Here is a 17617-nt window from a genome sequence, read left to right as displayed (position 1 = left end):
CTATATTTGAGGGAAATACTTGTAATTAGTACGATATACAGTAGTAAATACTTACTTTTTTATTTTTATTTTTTATGTGTGAATATGCGGGGGTCCGATGGAAGAAAAAAAATCCCGATATACACTCCATACCAGTTGGTGGAGGTAAAGCACCAATAAATTGTTTGCAAACCGCCATGATACAACAAATAGAAGAAGAAGAAGAAGAAGACCAGCCAGCCAGCCAGCCAGCCAACCAACCGCAGCAGCAGAAGGCCGTTGTTCACTTGTTAGCTTGTTTGAAGCAGTGTCATGGCGGCGGCGCGCAGCTTGCGGGTGTCGGTGAAATCGGACAGCGGCTCCGACCGCTCCGACTCGGAGTCTGACTCCGAGTCGGACAAGGGTGCCCGCGAGGCCGAACCCATGGAGGTGGAGGAGGGCGAGCTGGAGGCCAAAGACGTCTCCGTCAACCGTTCCCTGAAGGAACTGCTGCCGGTAGGTTGTCCCCGGTTGGGCCTCGCCAGACACCGCGCTGGCGTCTTCTGCGTCCCGGGGAACAGTGAAGGGATAGCCGGCGTGTGGTAGCAACGACCCGCTCTTGGCCCGGGGAACACTGTGGTTGTTATAAACATCAGTTTACTGCATCAATTGTGTTTTGGGGGCTCACGTTGAGATGTGATTGGTGGAATTAAGTCACGCGTTTGTCACCTGTTGCTCGTTAGCAATCATCCCGTGGCGTTGCCTCCAAACTCGAATCGAAAAAGTGCACTTTAAGCGTTCGTTGCATGTTGAACAGCTCAAGCGCGTGATATTGTCTGACACCGTTACACAATTTCGTTATGCTATCCAACGTCCATTCATTCGGCTTATTGATAGCCAGTATTTGCATTATTGTTTACATGATTTTTAGGCTTTTTTTCTAGGTCATTGCTTTCCTTTCCTTGCTTGCTGTTTGGCATAAACATCTGAATTTATCAAGCACATGGTTGTATGTGTTTGTGACTGAGAATTTAATCGTGTGTGTGTGTGTGTGTGTGTGTGTGTGTGTGTGTGTGTGTGTGTGTGTGTGTGTGTGTGTGTGTGTGTGTGTGTGTGTGTGTGTGTGTGTGTGTGTGTGTGTGTGTGTGTGTGTGTGTGTGTGTGTGTGTGTGTGTGTGTGTGTGTGTGTGTGTGTGTGTGTGTGTGTGTGTGTGTGTGTAAAGGTTTCAGATAAACATTTTCATTTGTACTGAGTTGAGTGGTTTGTGTGCGACGTACTGTCCACATGAGGATGAGTCTGGATCTTTGTGGCATAACACGTTTTGTTCACTTGAGCACCTTGGCACACAAGGTGTTACATTTTAGATTTTGATTATTGCTGGTAAAAAAATATCTTTGAATTAGACTGTAACTGCAATGTTGGGCCGTAGCTGTTCACTCATTTACAATTGATGCCTTGATGGTGGCCTGTTATTGTTTGTACTGCATTGTTTATGTTTACTCTTCTGCCTCCTCTTAATTGAATATAAAGTTCTCATTCAGTTCACATCCCCAAGGTTGTGTTTGTCACAAGTGGTGGTTTGCTCTGTTCGCAGGATACGAGCAGGCGCTACGAGAATAAAGCTGGAGCCTTCATCACCGGCATTGATGTCAATTCAAAGGTAAAAAAACAAAACATAAAAACAACCCAAAACGTTTCACATGCATTATCTGAGGTTAAACGCTGATTGACTTGTTGATGGTGTTCCCACCAGGAGGCCATAGAGAAGAAAGAGAAGCGAGCGAGGCGCTTTCACTTCCACGGGGAGGTGAGCGCCATTCAGCGCAACATCTTCCTGGATAAAGATGCCGTAAAGAAAGGTAAGAGGAGGCACAGATTGCAAAATGGAAAACTTTAGTCGTTGTAATGGATTTTGTGTTGACTGTACATGTTTTCAGCCATCTCCAATGTGCGAATGGAGGCCGTCCACATCATGGGCGTCGATGACATGAGCACCCAGGAAGTCTTTGGGTACTTTAAGGAATATCCCCCCGCGCATATTGAGTGGATCGACGACACTTCCTGTGAGCATGCTCCTCTTTCTCACCCTTCCCTTTAGAATACTTTCCAGGTGTGTTTATAAAATGTCTCAGACAGGCTTTCGGCAAAAATATCCAAAACATGAGGAATGTATTTAATCTCACACTTGATTGTCCATTTTCCATAATATGACCCCTTTAAAAAATACCAGTCGTTTTCCCCAGGCAATGTGGTTTGGCTGGACGACAACACGGCCATTAGAGCGTTAATCAACACCAGCCGCATGCCCGACCAGCACGCTGTCGACCCAGATAAGGAGCGCGCCACCCAGCCGGGGAAAAAGCCCAGCAAAAGTCAGTAAAGGAGCAAATAATTCATTCCCCAACAAAAACAGAGCAAATATCATGAAGGGAGGTTTGAGCGCAGGTCGTCTGAGTCAAGGGTCGGACGACAACGACGATGATGACGACAACGACGACGATGAAGAAGGCGAGGTGGATGAAGATGTGAAGAAGGGCAGCGAGGAGAGCACGAAAGGCAGCGACGGCGAAGAGGAGCACACGGCAAAGGTGCAGGCCGGTCAGGTAATAGAGTTCACACGTGCGCCGTCCCTTTAAGACGGTTTTCACACATTAGAAATGTTGTAGAGAATCCTCAGTGATTAGGGAGCGCAAACTAATGGTGTCCGTGATTATTTTTGTTGGTTTTCCGTCAGGGGGACGACCTGTCACAGGCTGAGAGAGAGTCTCTGCTGAGAAATGAGCCGCGTCCTGCAATCAAACCCTTTAAAGGAAACAAGATCCTTCTTCGTTTTGCCACTGAAGGTCTCCCCTACTGTTGCATTCGCACATGAGCAACAGTGAGCGTCCGAACGTAAACAAGGCCCTTTTACGTTCGATTTCAGACGATAAGAAGGAACTGGGGGCCGCCCGGCGAAGTCGGTACTACATGAAGTACGGAAACCCCAACTACGGAGGCATGAGGGGAATACTCAGCAACTCCTGGTGCGTCAAAACTGTTTAATTCCCAAAACTGTTTAATATAATTTCAAACCCATCCTACAACATTACCCATAAAAAATGGCTCACATATTAAATGATATTTTTGCAAAAGTAGGACTGGAATACATTTTGTAGTAATGTTACCATTTCGGTTTTCCAAAGTAAAAACAGATTTGCAAATGTCTTCTTTCCATTATTTCATGTAGGACAACAGAAATCACTGAACAAAAACTATGCTGGATTTGGACAATTTTTAATTAAAAAAATGGCTCCAAACGATTACTCGATTATTAAAATAGTTATCGATTAATTTGATAATCGATTACTTGTTGATAAGTAAATTAATTTTGACAGCTCAACTGGGTTTTAACAACTGATACTGTGTTACAATATCAAATAGATTGTCTTATTCATAGTAGGGCAGGGCGATTCATCGGAATTTTATTGTGATTTCGATTTTGTCTTCTCTCAATCTTTAAAACGTAATAATCGAAGGAAAAACGATTAAGTTTTAAACTCAATGAATAATCATTTTGTTAATCGTGATCTCAACCATCAAAATAATCATGAATATTATTGTTTACATAATCGCCCAGTCCTAATTCATAGCCCAATATTGATTCATAAAACCATATATTGATACTTTTAATGCGTCTTATATTTTTCCCATAAATTCATGCGCCTTGTCTCGTGTGTGTGTGGTTTTCCTCAGGAAGAGGAGGTTCCACAACCGACGGATCCAACGAGACGTGATCAAGAGCAAGAAGCCTCTCATTGGAGACAGCATGGGACACACTCCACCGTATACACACCGGCACTCCGGTAAGAAAAAAAGAAACACTCGCACACAAAACAAAACTTTCAGGTCAGGACTCTTCTGTACGCCATGACTGCGAAACTTTTCACCACCGCAGCCGACCTGGTCAACCTGCCCGAGGAGCCCATCAAGGAGGAGGAGGAAGAGGACGAGGACGACGACGAGGACATGGAAGAGGACGACCGGGTGGTGGAGTTCAAAGAGAAAGGAGACAAGGCCTCGCGGCCTTCCTCGGCAGCACCCCAGAGCAGGCTGCAGCGGTCGCCGTCGCCGTGGTCCGAATCGGACGAGATGGACTACGATCTGGAGCTCAAGATGATCTCCACGCCGTCGCCCAAGAAGAGCAAGAAGATGACCATGTACGCCGATGAGCTGGAGGGGCAGCTGAAGAGCATCAGGTCTGAAGTGCAGCATCACGTTTCCATGGTGGTAGATTTGCCGCAGTTACTTTGAAAAAGTAATCTGATTACTATTTTAAAAGCAACTTTCTTTTTACAGTAAGTTATTTTCAGCAGCTGCGCAAGACACAATCAGGATACAAACACGCATAAACAATAGGGGTGTGCCAAAAAATCGAATCTCATTTAGTACGATTCAGAATTGATTTTAAATGTCCCAAAATAGATTTTATTTAAATTATTTAATACTGTCTTGCCTTTGTCTGTTCGTGCCTTTATTTGGAGGGCTGTTCATGTTGTACCTAATTTGGCCACTTAGGGGCAGTGTGGTTCCACGCGATCTAATACACTGTTAAGTTGTAGCCAATTTAGAGAGTAGAAGGAAAAAGTCACGATCAAGTTATTCCAATAAAAGTTTGGGTTTTTTTTCAGCGTAGAGCTGTTCTTTTGAGTGATAAAAGTAGCGCACTAATTAGCATTAGTGAGTCAGACTGGAGTAGATCATTACAATTCCTTGCACATCTATAGATTGAAGCAAAAATCATTGTCAATCAAATCATCTTGAATAATAAAAAAAAACGGTCTTAATCAAAAATCTATTCTGAATCGAATCGCAGACCCAAAAATCGGAATCGAATCGTGAGACTTTCAAAGATTCCCACCCCTAAATCTGCCATTTGTCAGTTTCATTAGTTGTTTTTTTTATTTTTTTTTATAACTGTTGTCCTGATCAGGAACCGGGTAGGACAGTCGGCATCACAAAGCAGGTCCAAGTCCCCGTCACCCAGCAAGGTAACGGACGTGCGGCAGCTGCTGGAGGAGAAGAGACAGGGCCTGTCTCAGCACAGACAGCAAGCCCCAGTGGTCAACAGCGGGAAGACAGGTGAGTCCCGTACCGGGTTTACAGTGTACAAGGGTCGAGCCTTGCCGCGACGAGCCAAAATCAAAAACTGCCTACAGATGCCACAAGATAGCGGCTAAGCTTCTTTTTTTTCGTCACACGCCTTTTTATAGACGTCCGACAGCGGCTCGGGAAGAGGCGCTATTCACCCGAAAGGGGGTGCTCTCACTCTCCCGTCTCCCCGAGAGACACACCTCCCCCCGCCAGAGAGCCAATCAGTGACGTGCACCGCCGACTGGGCGTCGTCGGCCGGGACAGAGGCAGCTCATCCAAGTCATCCAAAGACAGAAAGACAAGTAAAAGTAAGTACATGATACGTTTTGATCTAATAATTCATTTTCTGTGGTCCTCATTTGGGTAGCGGGTGAGCTAGATCCTGGCCCGTTGCTTTGGGAGCGAAGTGCAGGACACAGAGACAACATTAACATCGAAGGGCAATTTAGAGCACGGGTCTGCAACCTGCGGTTCTGGTGGCTCTTTAGTCCCTCACCTGTGGCTCCCTGTGGATTAAAACAAAAACAAAAAAAAAAAACTAAACATGTCGAAAAAGTGACCATAAAATGTCCAAAGAGAAAAGCAGATAATTACCATATAATGAACACCCGATTGCAAAAAAAAGAGGCAGAAAACGTTCAAAAAGTAATCATAAAATGTACAAACCAAAAGAAGGCAGAAAATTACCATAAAATGTTGAAAAAAGTCATAAAATTATTATATATTTTTTAAATAAAATATTCAAAAAGTATAAACTTATAAAATGTCCCAAAACAAAAGAAATCCTGAAAATTACTATATTATGTACACAAAATTGCCAAAGAAGTCAGAAAATTTATAGCAAAAAGGCAGAAAGAAATGTCAAAAATAGCCGTAAAATGTTCGAGAAAAGAGAAGCAGAAAATTACCATATTATGCTCATAAAAATTTCAGAAATTTGACAGTGGCAGAAAAGTCTAAAGATGTCTGAAAAATGACACACACAAATCCAAATAGGTTTACGACTGTAATTTCCCCCCATTTGCATTTTAATTAAGAAAGCATGATATATATAGTCTTAAATCGTGATTCACAAGTTTAAGCGCAAATTTAGATGACTTTAAGGAACACGATTTTGAAACCCGACTCGTTTGCGTAGGCAGCCTATGGAGCCGACTGGGCGACAAAGAGGAAAAGACGGGAAGTCACGAGCGCGGGCCGAGCGGCGGGTCGTCGGGACTGTTCACGTCCTCGCGGCGCGGCGTGAGACGGCGAGGTAAGAGAACGGAGGAGGAAGGCGAGCAAGAGGACGACTCGACGCTGCAGAAGGTGTGGGGCGCCATGATCAAGCAGAAGCAGGAGCGTCTCGGCCACAAAATGAAGAAGAGCCGGCTGGACAACCTGCCGTCGCTGCAGATCGAGATCAGCCAAGACAGCAGCGAGGACTCGGACGCTTGAGACTAATACGCTTACAAGTATCGTCGGGATTTCGTTTTTGCCGCATAGTCAGTCCTGTTCATGGATGGATCGCTGACAGGATCGACTTGGCACATATTTTGGAACCTCCAGCGGCTCTCACTTGGCTCACCTGCGTCCTGTGCTTTCTTTAATACAGAACATCCAAAATTTGCTTTCAGTGACATTCAACTTTGAATTCACTTTTCTTTGTGAAGAACTCTGTCCAGGTAACATGGAACAATGCCGTTTTTCAGACAGGACCATTCCCACACGATGTTGTTTGATGACAGGAAGTTAATTAGCAAAGACTTTGTTAAGATTATCAATTTTATGTCGTGTAGCTTCTGAAATGGGACCTGATGTTTTGTATTATAATCATTAAATTGTCATTTGTGTGTGGAACAACAACAACAAGGCCAGTTGTCGACCTGTCTAATATACTTGAGGAACTGTTACAAAAAGTCCACAACGATTAATTCACAATACTCATTTTGTGTAATGATACAGTTCTCCACCTCTAAGCTACAAATTAGGCTTGTACACATTCTAATGCTTGTCTTCTCCACGTCATTTTTTATTTTATTCCTGGGTGACAAATTGGCATCACAATATACCAGTAAAAGCTTTTGAAACATTTGTTAGCAATGTACCCATTGAAATGATGAAGACACTTTTTTGTGAGGCTTGGAATTCAAACATGATTTGCGTAGCTTGCTAAAAGACTGAGGCGAAAGTGCAGACAGCAATAAGACTGTATTGGATTGGATTGATGAACATGAATGGATCAATAACAAACAGTTCTGCTTCAACCACAAATAAAACAAAAATGTTTTTTTCTTTCCAGACTCATTTGTGTTTCTGTTTAATAAAATAGGAGGCTTGCTTAAGTTCCAATTGAACTCATTCATATTATGAGCTAAGTATTATGTTGTTTTTATGTCATGAGAGGGATCCAAAATTTTTGTAGTTTTTTTATACGCTTGTTCTGATCACAATGACATTAATTTAGCAATAGAAATTGAAAAACACCTGTAGGCCATTAAGGGTGTTTTCGCTCTTTCCTTCAGTACGTGGCAACGTATTACAACGAAAATGTGCCGTTTCAGAAACAACGAAAACGTCGGAAACAAGTACAGTAAGTATTGTCGAATGAATCATTTACTTATAAGATAAACGTCAGCAAATACTTGTAGTCGTTAGTATTGTTTAAAACAATGTAGTCATAATACATTACCAAACTACTTAGCTCAACACGTGTAGTCTTCACAACGAATACAGAGGGAAAAAAACAATATCCCGACTTATTTTCGCTCAACAATATGCTGAAACATTTGTTCTTTTTCATTTCGTAAAATATTTTACTTCCATGTGGCATCGAAGCTCGTTACGTAACCATTAAACTCGCACCATTCCTCGCCACTCTAATTGGTTAGTCCTCGTGTTTTACTGAGGAAGAGCCAATGACAATTAAACATTCGCTTCCGTTTAAATGAAACGAGCCAATAGCAACACGCTGACACGCTTCGTGTTGGTGACGTATAAAGGCCTTTGGTCGCCAACGCCATTTTCTCGTTGGCGTAAGCGGGGTGAAGAGGGGCGTCTTGCGCCTCTCGAAAACGTCAAAAAGAGTCCAAACCGGCAGTTTTGTTGTGAGATTACGCGAGGAATCCGGCTCGCCACATGAGTTAATGGACTGCCTGCTTCTCAATGCGTACGCCCGCGACAAAGTTGGTGTAGCTTTCCCCCGCTCGAAGATGGACGACAAGGCGGCGAGGCAAGATGCATGCCGAGAGTATCAGTCCTCGCTGGAAGACCTCACGTTCAACAGCAAGCCGCACATCAACATGCTGACCATTCTGGCCGAGGAAAACGTCAACTTCGCCAAGGATATCGTCGCGATAATTGAAGCACAAATAAGCAAGGTTTTTATGATAAGAATATTCTTTTTGTTTCAAATGTTTGTGTCGATGTATGTTAGCCGCTTGCTAGCCGAAACATGGCGTCGGGCGTTAGTTACCCACAACATGTCGCCTCGACCTTCGCTTATGTCTGCTTACGTTCCTGTTTGCTACGCGACAATATAAACCATTAATTAATTATGTAGTTATATTTAAAACTGAAAATATTCTCACACGGTGTCTGTTACTTACGAAGTTTATCGAAAGTCTCACGAGTCCCCCGTGCTCAAAAAGTGAAGCAAAGTCCGCCATAAAAAAACAAAACACGGCGATTTTATTTAGTATTTTTTCGACAATAATTATATCTACTAACGTCTACAGTGACATTTGACGCCGTTCTGTTGGTTTACTTAGCAGTTTAGGCCAAGTTCAACCGACAATGAGGCCTTTATATTTAACGTCGTCGACCAGGAAGTCGGTTTTTTTCTGTAATAAGCAGAAATTACTCAAACGTATATTACGTCTAATTTATTGGGATCAATTTTAATTTGCTAATTAATTTTAGTCCCCGCGTGTAATTTAGACCGATTTGAAATGTCAAGTAATTATTTTAGGCCTCCGCTACGACGTCAAGGAGGAAGTTAATGCCTTATACCAGTTAATTTTTTGAATGTTTTATAATAATAATTGTATTGTAAAATGCCGTATATATAGTTCATTACCACCAAGTATTTGCTCGACTGTCTTTACTCCCTTATAAACTTGAATGTTATCCCATTATTTGGGTTTAAAATGGCGTCACTCCACCCTTTGGGAAAGGGTTCCACAGGCTTTTATTATTGAGTTGATGGGACTTTTGAGCATTCTTCCAGAAATTTGTGAGGTCCCTGACACCAACCCATTATAATTTTTTTTAATGAATTGGGGCCACCAGTCATTGTTGTCCAACATTGGTGTGACCTCACAAATATGACAATTGAAAATGTTTTAAATCCCACAAACACACTCATAAAACTTGTGGATCACCATCATGGAAGAGTTTGAGCATTTATACCTTAAAAAGGTGGACTGATGCTATATTAAACAAGACAAACCATATAGAAATATCAACCTTCATTTCTGAGGTTAAGAAGCCTCCATTACGTTGCCTACCAAGAAGCAACCACCGATCTACTTCGTAAGCTTGTAATGATATATACATACTGTATCTATTTAGTATTTAATTTAGTGGTGGCGTGTTAGCTGAAATTTGAGGTCCGTGTAGTCAAGCATGTGACCTGATTGGAATAAACAGCTTTGACCTTGGGCACAGTACAAGTAATGATTGACCAATACAGCAAGTTAAATAGTGTTTCAGTATTTATTTTTTTATGGTGGATTTCTGCCTCTTTAGTTGTGTCTTTGTTGGAACGTTCACGGTGTTCTCACAGTCCGGAAATAAAAACCTTTTCCCCGAGACCACAGTGATGTTTTTTTCTTCTTTCCTCAGTCTTATTAATGTGACAAATGGAGTAAATGAGTTAACCGGATAACAAATGTGGGCTTTTAGTTAAGTAAATTCCAGTCAGCAGTGTGCCTTAGTGCCCACTGTTTGCATTTTGACGCATGACGCAACACAAGTCTGATTTCGATCACGTTTCGCCTGCATTTATCCAGGAGTGAATTTTGAAACTGTCTTTGACTGGCTAAAATGTTTAATAATAAAAAATGTGAAATGTGCTTTTTGTCATTTTTTATTTCCCAGTGTAATTTATTGATGCGAGTCTGGTTACTTTTTACTGACAAACGTTGAGCCTGGTTCTGGCCAGCTATTGAAAAACATTCCACAGACGCTGCATGGTTAGTTTGAAAGCAGCTGCTTAAAGATGCCTCCCAAAATAAATTCAACTGTTTTTAAAAGGTAATTGTCACATGTGACATTTTTTTATGACTGCAAAACTAAGTGGCAAGAGTCACTTAACACAGAGCTGAAGACTGATGCGTCCCAGGGTAAAGTACAGAGAGTGGTTGGTTCATGGGGAAAACCCCTCTCTGGAGGTAAACTGGCTCAAGGATGCAACACAACCTTTTATTTTTTCTCCAATTGCTGGACATTTTTCCTCACTGACTCTGGGATGAATACACTTGGACTGGTTGTCAGAGGATGCTTTTATCTTTTTGAGGATGTTGCAGCTTGGATCTTCGTTTCCATTCCCCTCCCCCCCCACATACGGACTTGGTTGTTGTTTCCTCGCCTACCAATTTTTTTGGGGGGAGTGGGGGTCACTTTTTGCTTCTGTTAAGCATTCTGCAATTGTTCTGAAATGTTGTTAACCCCTGTTGTGTTCTAAACTTGTTGAGTTTTCTATCGCTCTAGGCCCCAGCAGCTGAGAAGCTTCCAGTTTTGTACTTAGTGGATTCCATAGTGAAGAATGTTGGAGGAGAGTACCTTGCAGTGTTTGCTAAAAACCTAATCACTTCATTTATATGTGTCTTTGAAAAGGTACAGTTTTTTTTCTTGATGCCATTTTGCATTTCTTTAAACTGAATCACCCGTAGCGGCCACAGTTGTTGCTTGCTTTAATTTGTAGTCTCTTGCAATATTGTGCTTTATTTGTGTTCTACAGTTAGTTATTTAATGGGTTAAGCCTTAATCAATTTACGATGTTATTGAGCTTACAACTTGCTCTGTGAGTAGCTGTGGACCAAGCAATGTACTTTGTTTGTAGGTGGATGAGAACACTAGAAAAAGTTTGTTCAAGTTGCGATCCACATGGGACGAAGTGTTCCCTCTGAAGAAACTGTACGCGCTAGACGCACGTGTCAACTCTGTAGATCCGGCATGGCCCATCAAGCCTCTGCCGCCTACAGTCAATGCCAGCATCCATGTCAACCCAAAGTTTTTAAAACAGGTGTGTAGTCAGAAAACTTGGTGGTCACCCCTTTGCAACAGGGAGCAGACTTTGTTCGCCAGTCTCTAAACGTCTAATTTCTATCCCTCATACGCCCGGTTCCTGGACTCTAGTCCGAGGAAGCCCCTGCTCCACGGCCTCCGCCCGCGCAACTGCCTCCACCAGTAATTCAGTCCAGTGTGACCCAAGAGCAGAGGATCAGACAGCAGCTGTTGGCCAAACAGAAGCAGCTTCTTGAGCTTCAGCAGAAGAAGATTGAGCTGGAACTGGAGCAGACCAAAGCACAACTGGTAGGTAAACCAACTGGATTCCAAAAGGTTTTTATTTTTTGTATGTATTTTTGTGTTCTGGTTGTAGTCTCACTTTCTAGTATTTTGTTTGCAAAGATGGGTAGAAAATTCATGTAATGTTAGACTGCTAATATCTGTAAATCCCAGTTTCAGATAGTGAAAGGTTCAGTATTCAGAACTAACGTTTTCAAGACTTTTTGCTAAGCATTTTTGACACTTGTTTGCTCTGGGTCACTGAATTAGTTCCAATAAAATCTGATTGTGTTGCAGGCGGGAGGATTTTCATTACCAACACCAAACCCAGTGCCTCTTGTGGCATCCCTGAAGCCGGTTGGCCAGCCCACCCCTGTGGTCCGACCCCTGATTCCCCCTCAGCCTCCAAGTGACCCAAAATTACCCACCAGAGACCCGCGTCTGAACCGCATAGGAACCCCAGGACCCTCTAAAAGCAAAGAGCAGCTTGCTGGGAAAAAGGAAGCCCCTCCTGCAGTGTTAACTCCTGTTGTCATGCCAGAGAAACGAACAGCTGAAAAAACGCCACAATCAGAAAAAGGACGGATCCCGAGAAAGGATGAGAGGCCCAACTTGAAGTCTCCTCCAGTGACTAAAAATGTTCAGAGTAAAAACAAGCATGTTGAGATAGAGAACCAAAAGTCTACAGACAATTCAAAGAAAGACCCTCGGTTGAAGAAACGTGGCCTGGACAAGGCCGGAGATAGCAAAGATGATGAGCAAAAGGAGAAGAAAAGATTCAGCGACAAGCGAGATGAGTCGCCGCAGGTTGTCGAGCTTCCAAAAGCCTACAGAGGACATCTGCAGAACGGCTTGGTAACTAAACACGAGCACGGCGATCCTGCGGAGAAGGTCGGCGGGAATGCCCGGACGCACGCTCGGAAGCGCACACGCTCTAGGTCCAGATCGCGCTCTCCCACCTCGTCAAAGAGGAAAGACAGGAGGTCGCCCAAGAGCACAACCAGGAGCACCTCCCTGTCCCCGTCGCCATCTCGCAAGGTAGGGAAGCCGAGGAGGGTCAGGGGTGATGAGCTGATGCATGGAAAGAACTCGCGGGATGACAGAACGGCGTCCAAGAAGAACCAGGCAGAGAGCAGGCGGTCGAAGACCCCAGTGGACGACCGCCGCTCTAAGACTCCGGTGGACGACCGCCGTTCCAAGTCCAGGGACTCTCCACGGAGCCATGACGGAAGCAGCAACCAGGCCAAAGATCCTCCTCTCCGCTGGAGGAGTGGCTGGGACGAGAACAAACAGTGAGTCGCTCTTGTTCTTAATTTCATATTCACCTCAAAGATGGTCAGCTGTTAAATTACAGCTGTACTTTTTCCTAACAAAACCGTCCGTCTTTCCACTTCCAGTCTTAAACTAGGAGATGCTCATGCAAAGCCTGGACCTCAGAGGCATAAAACTTATAACACTCCAACACGGCCCACCACCCCCCGTACCCCGAAACATCGTCTCAGCGTGGACGCCAACCTTCAGATACCTGAAGCCCTCAATACTGCATCCAAGAAAGACCTGCTCAGACGGGTATGTTTGCATTACAAATATCAACTCTCTATTTTCTAGAACTGTAATCTAGAGTATATGGACAGACCCCTTAAAAAGTGACTTTGATTTTGAATCTGCAGGCGAGCAAGAGCCTGGAGAGCGGCGAGATTTCACAGGAGGATTTCCTGAACATTGCCCACAAGATCAAGAACTTCTTCCAGTATCAGGAGGAGAAGCAACAGCCTCCAGAAAGTTGGGAAGCTGCCGCTAACTTTCCCGGCAAGAAGACATTGTTGGCCACGCCTCCCGAGTCACTGGACCAAGCTCAGTTGACGTACTTTGAGCACAAATCCAAGCTCAAGAAGACACAGGTGGCACACCGCTCCCCTGGAGAAGGCTGGGACGCTTTGGAGGAATGCGAGGGGCCACGGGAACTGGGTGAGGGAACGATCTTAAGAAGCCAGTGGCCAGGGTGATCTTTTGAACGTGTCGATCACAAGTTGTGTGTTTGTCTCCAGGAGAAAGGAGAAGCGTAGAACGTGAAGAACCCAGACCTCCGCTCGCTCCCATGGTAGAAGAGTACAACCACGGAAAGGAGTTCCCGGCGCTGAAATCTTTGCAAGGCCTTCGCTTCAGGAGGAGGGTTGACCCTCGAGAGTCCAGTGAGTGGACTCCTTGCATATTGTTGCATTTGGGGGGGATGTCGTAAATGTGCTGTCGCGCTTACCCAACAGTGGACGAGCTGTTGTAACAATTCCTCATGACTTTTATTACCAGGTGAAAGAGAGTGGAACTCGCCCTTGACTGAGCGACAACGTGAGGAGCAGAAAAGCGGCTACGATGCTCCGCGGCGGTACATCCCGTCGGCAGAGTCCAGACACCCCGGTCCTCGGCGTCTGGACGGACCCCCCCACACTGCCGCCCTGGTTCTCAGGAACTGTCCCAGCCCATCCGCTATGGAAGCGCCGGTCCCCATGTTTGAGCGTGAACGCTTGTCGCCGCTCCACCAGAAGGACCCGGGCGACCTGAGCCCCATTCCTCGCTTCGAGAGTCCCAACAGCGAACACTCTGACGACGGGCCGCTACCCCCTGAAGCGACCCTCCCTTCGCAGTCTGTTCTCAAGGGGCCTGTTCTCGGTGCGCTGTTGTCGAATATTCATCAGTCAAGTAATTCCCCAGGGCACACCCCTCCGCACGAAGGAGGACCCCCACCTTCACGGTTTGACGCCCCCGGACACTTGGGCCCGTCTCGACCACATCCTCCAGGCTGGTACACTGAGCCGTCCCACTTTGAGGGTCCTCATCAAGGCAGACCCCTTCATCACAGCATGCCAGAGCGCTTTAACGGGCCACAGGGACCCTTGAGAAGCACGGACGATATGGGTCGCTTTGACGGTCCTTTGGGCCCACCGGTTCCCCCAAGGTTTGACGAGCCGGGGCTTTTTGAGAACCCACTCCAGTGCTTTGATAATAATCTGGGGCTCACTCCTGTGCCAGTGGGCTTTCAGCAGCAGCGACCAATGCACTTTGAGAACCCCGCCTTGCGGCTGGAAGGCCCCGCTGGTTCGTTATGTTTTGAGACACCCGTCCAACCAGGACCCCGCTTTGATATACCTCCTCAGGGCCCGTGCTTTGACGCCCCGCCTGGCCAGCAGGGTCCCCCCAGGTTCACACCTCAACTCGGCATCCCAATGCGGCAGATGCCCCCTCCCATGTACGACAACAACCTCCCGCCTTTGCAAAACTTCCCGTTAGCCCCGCAGCCATTCCCGGAGCCCATCAACCCTCAGTTCCACCAGGGACCAATCACGTTCCCTGCACCTCCAAACATGCAGCCGACGGCCAACTTCAACATCCTGCCCGCTCCTCCCTTCAGCCAGCCGGGCGCCGCCCCCTTTTTCAACCCCACAGTACCTTCCATCAACATGCAACAGTCGGTGAGTACAATCAAAGTAGTACTTTGACGCTACAATCGCTGAGAAAAAACACAAACGGGTGGATTTGAAAATTGTTCTTTTGTCAGGTGAACGTGTTGAACATGAACCAGCCTTTCCTGCTTCAGAATCCGGCAACTTTTCCACTGCCAGGTGAGATCCTGCTGCTCGTCACATTCAAGTCATAAATTTTCCACCGCTTGTTGACATGTTTGTTTCCCTGCAGCCCCCCCAGTGCCCCCCGCAGAGAACCACTTCGGTCAGGTGGACGTCAATGACTTACTTTCTAAACTCATCTCCACTGGCATCATCAAAGGGTCACAGCCTGACACGACGGCCACCACCAGCAGTTAGTCCACCTTTCTTTGTGTTGCGTTTGTTGATGACCGCCATTTTGTACATGTTGACCTTATCTGTTCCAGAGTTACCTTTGGCAGCACCAGAGGTGCCTCTTGTAGAGGAGGAGGAAGACGACGAGGTGGAGGACGATTTCCCCGACCTCACCAACTTCAAGCTTGATGACATGAAGCTGTGAGAATTTTCACAGTTCTTAATCTGCGCCCAGCGCATGTAGTGTTTGACATCATTGTGACGCTGTTTACCGCTCCGTATTTCCCGTTCCTCGCAAAGCTTGTTATGCCGGGCTTTTTTTATTTTCTTTTTTTTTTACGACCATATGCCTATAACTGCGGCTGGGCACTAATTTCCTATTTCCGGTTGCGCATGTTTCAGACAACAAATGAGACATTCACTTTCAATCTGGACGGGCTAAAAATCTGATTTGGGCTGCCAGTATGAACAAGGTGTTAGTGGTTTCGTATCTTGACTCGCTTTTTAATGCACTCCTGTCAGACGTTACGAGAGCGTGGTGACCAAGCTGTACTCTGGGAACCAGTGCTGCCTCTGCAGCATGAGGTTCACCGCCGCGCAGACCGACCTTTACGCTGACCACCTGGACTGGCACTTTAGGCAGAATCATGCCGGCAAGGTTGCAGGCAAAAAGATAACACACCGCCGCTGGTATTATGGCCTCACGGTAAGAAACCCGGCCACTTTCTTTATTCGGTAGTCAGTTGGAAAGCGTGAGGCGGATTTATTTACTTAATTATTTTTGCCAGGACTGGGTCGAGTTTGAGGAGATCGCCGACCTGGAGGAGCGAGCCAAGAGCTTGTTCTTCGAGAAGGAGAACCAGGACGAGGTTCAGAAGAGCCAGGCGGCGGCCAAAGAGAAGGAGTTTCAAAGTGTCAAGGCCGCGAAAGATCAAGTGGCAGAGGTGGGTCGTCCCGTTCAGTTATTTGTATAAAAACACAAATAGAAGTTTGGTGGATGTGTTCTTACATCACCACACAAACTTAATTGGGCCCTGTTGCACACCTCATATTTTGGTACCATGGTAAACTGAATAAATGACATTTTTGAGGCTTGTTGTCCTAACGCTTAAATCGGGTTGCGTCGACAGTTGTGTGAAATCTGCCAGGAGCCTTTCGAAACATACTGGGTGGAGGAAGAGGAGGACTGGTTCCTAAAGAACGCCATCAGGGTCGATGATAAGGTGATTTAAAACAAAAAAACTTTTTTTCAGGGGCTGGCATTACAGGTTTTATACTATATTTGAACTAATCACTTTTTTCTTGCTTCCCAGAACTTCCATCCTTCCTGTTTCGAAGATTATAAAAATGTGAGTATGAAAAGCAAAGATGATGCCACAAAAAAAAAAAAGGTGTTCGGTGTTGTCTAACCCGCTTTCGTTCCGCTTAGACATCTTCGTACCTGGACGTGACGCCATCGCCCAACAAGGTGCTCAGCGAACACCCGCTGGGCGTCTTCATGAAGGCTGAGGAAGACGATGATTTTCAGTCGTGTGCCTTCGCTGCCTCGGTTAAGCGAGAAGCTGATGCCGAGGCGGGCGGAGGCTCAGTGAAGACGGAGGAGGAAGAGGAGCCACTTTTGACAGACGTGCAATCGGAAGAAAAGAGACTGTGAGCAGCTTCTCAGTCGCGCTTTTTCTTTGTTTTGAAGGAAAAAGTCTTCGGTTTGTCGGCAAGTTAATTTGAATACATTTTGGTATTTGTGCCGAGTACTTCACACTGCTGCTGCTTCGTTAAATTTCGGGTTCAATGTGTAAATGATTTAATTTATACATTAAAGTATTTTTGGAATCTCTGGCGTACCAGTGATTTGAATGAAACAGCAGGTGAAAGTAGTAGTTTGATTTGGTGATGGGTTGAGTTATTTGTGGCCACGATGAAGGTAAGCATCAATCCCATTTTCCCGTGGAAGATCATCCCATCAACTAAGTTGCGGGGAACTTTTTCTTTTCCCTTTTTTAGGTGATGAGTTCAATAAAGGTTTAGAAACTTTTTGTGTGATTGTTCTTTGGTTTAATTGTTCTGCTTTCAAAGTTAACAATAAAGGTTTGGTGAACTCAAAATAGTGTTTTTGTCTCATTATGAAACTATGGTGTTAAGTCACCGCTATTTTTAACATCTTACACATTTCACACTATTAGGGAAACTAATATCTGGGCAGGAAGATGTTCTCGAGACTATTATGATTTTTTGCAAATACTTAAAA

At 45.1% G+C, this 17617-nt stretch overlaps 2 protein-coding genes across 4 annotated transcripts; both read left to right on the top strand.

Moving 5' to 3' along the window:
- The first annotated feature begins 209 nt into the window (after positions 1-209).
- On the top strand, positions 210-7365 carry ncbp3 (nuclear cap binding subunit 3). Its single transcript, XM_086057749.1, has 13 exons — positions 210-474; positions 1554-1619; positions 1713-1818; positions 1897-2022; positions 2203-2331; positions 2405-2562; positions 2694-2802; positions 2883-2982; positions 3692-3801; positions 3894-4194; positions 4929-5077; positions 5209-5397; positions 6228-7365. Exons 1-13 carry the CDS (start codon positions 292-294, stop codon positions 6524-6526), a joined length of 2025 nt encoding a protein of 674 aa, XP_085913875.1. The 5' UTR covers positions 210-291; the 3' UTR covers positions 6527-7365.
- A 710-nt stretch (positions 7366-8075) lies between these two features.
- On the top strand, positions 8076-17403 carry pcf11 (PCF11 cleavage and polyadenylation factor subunit). Of its 3 annotated transcripts, none has more exons than XM_086099028.1 (17): positions 8076-8448; positions 10781-10906; positions 11133-11315; positions 11429-11605; positions 11876-12870; positions 12976-13147; positions 13249-13546; positions 13630-13770; positions 13886-15045; positions 15132-15195; positions 15269-15391; positions 15465-15573; positions 15895-16078; positions 16161-16316; positions 16503-16595; positions 16686-16721; positions 16802-17403. In XM_086099028.1, exons 1-17 carry the CDS (start codon positions 8215-8217, stop codon positions 17024-17026), a joined length of 4476 nt encoding a protein of 1491 aa, XP_085955154.1. In that variant the 5' UTR covers positions 8076-8214; the 3' UTR covers positions 17027-17403. The 3 variants fall into 3 exon arrangements, with proteins under 3 accessions (XP_085955154.1, XP_085955155.1, XP_085955153.1); XM_086099029.1 differs by having other exon boundaries at positions 13627-13770; positions 15278-15391; XM_086099027.1 differs by having other exon boundaries at positions 13627-13770.
- The last annotated feature ends 214 nt before the right edge of the window (positions 17404-17617 follow it).

The sequence above is a fragment of the Leptonotus elevatus genome, chromosome 16, assembly GCF_054856555.1.
Source record: "Leptonotus elevatus isolate MCC_2025b chromosome 16, RoL_Lele_1.0, whole genome shotgun sequence".
Classification (NCBI taxonomy): Eukaryota; Metazoa; Chordata; class Actinopteri; order Syngnathiformes; family Syngnathidae; genus Leptonotus; species Leptonotus elevatus.
This window is presented reverse-complemented; position numbering and strand designations above follow the sequence as displayed.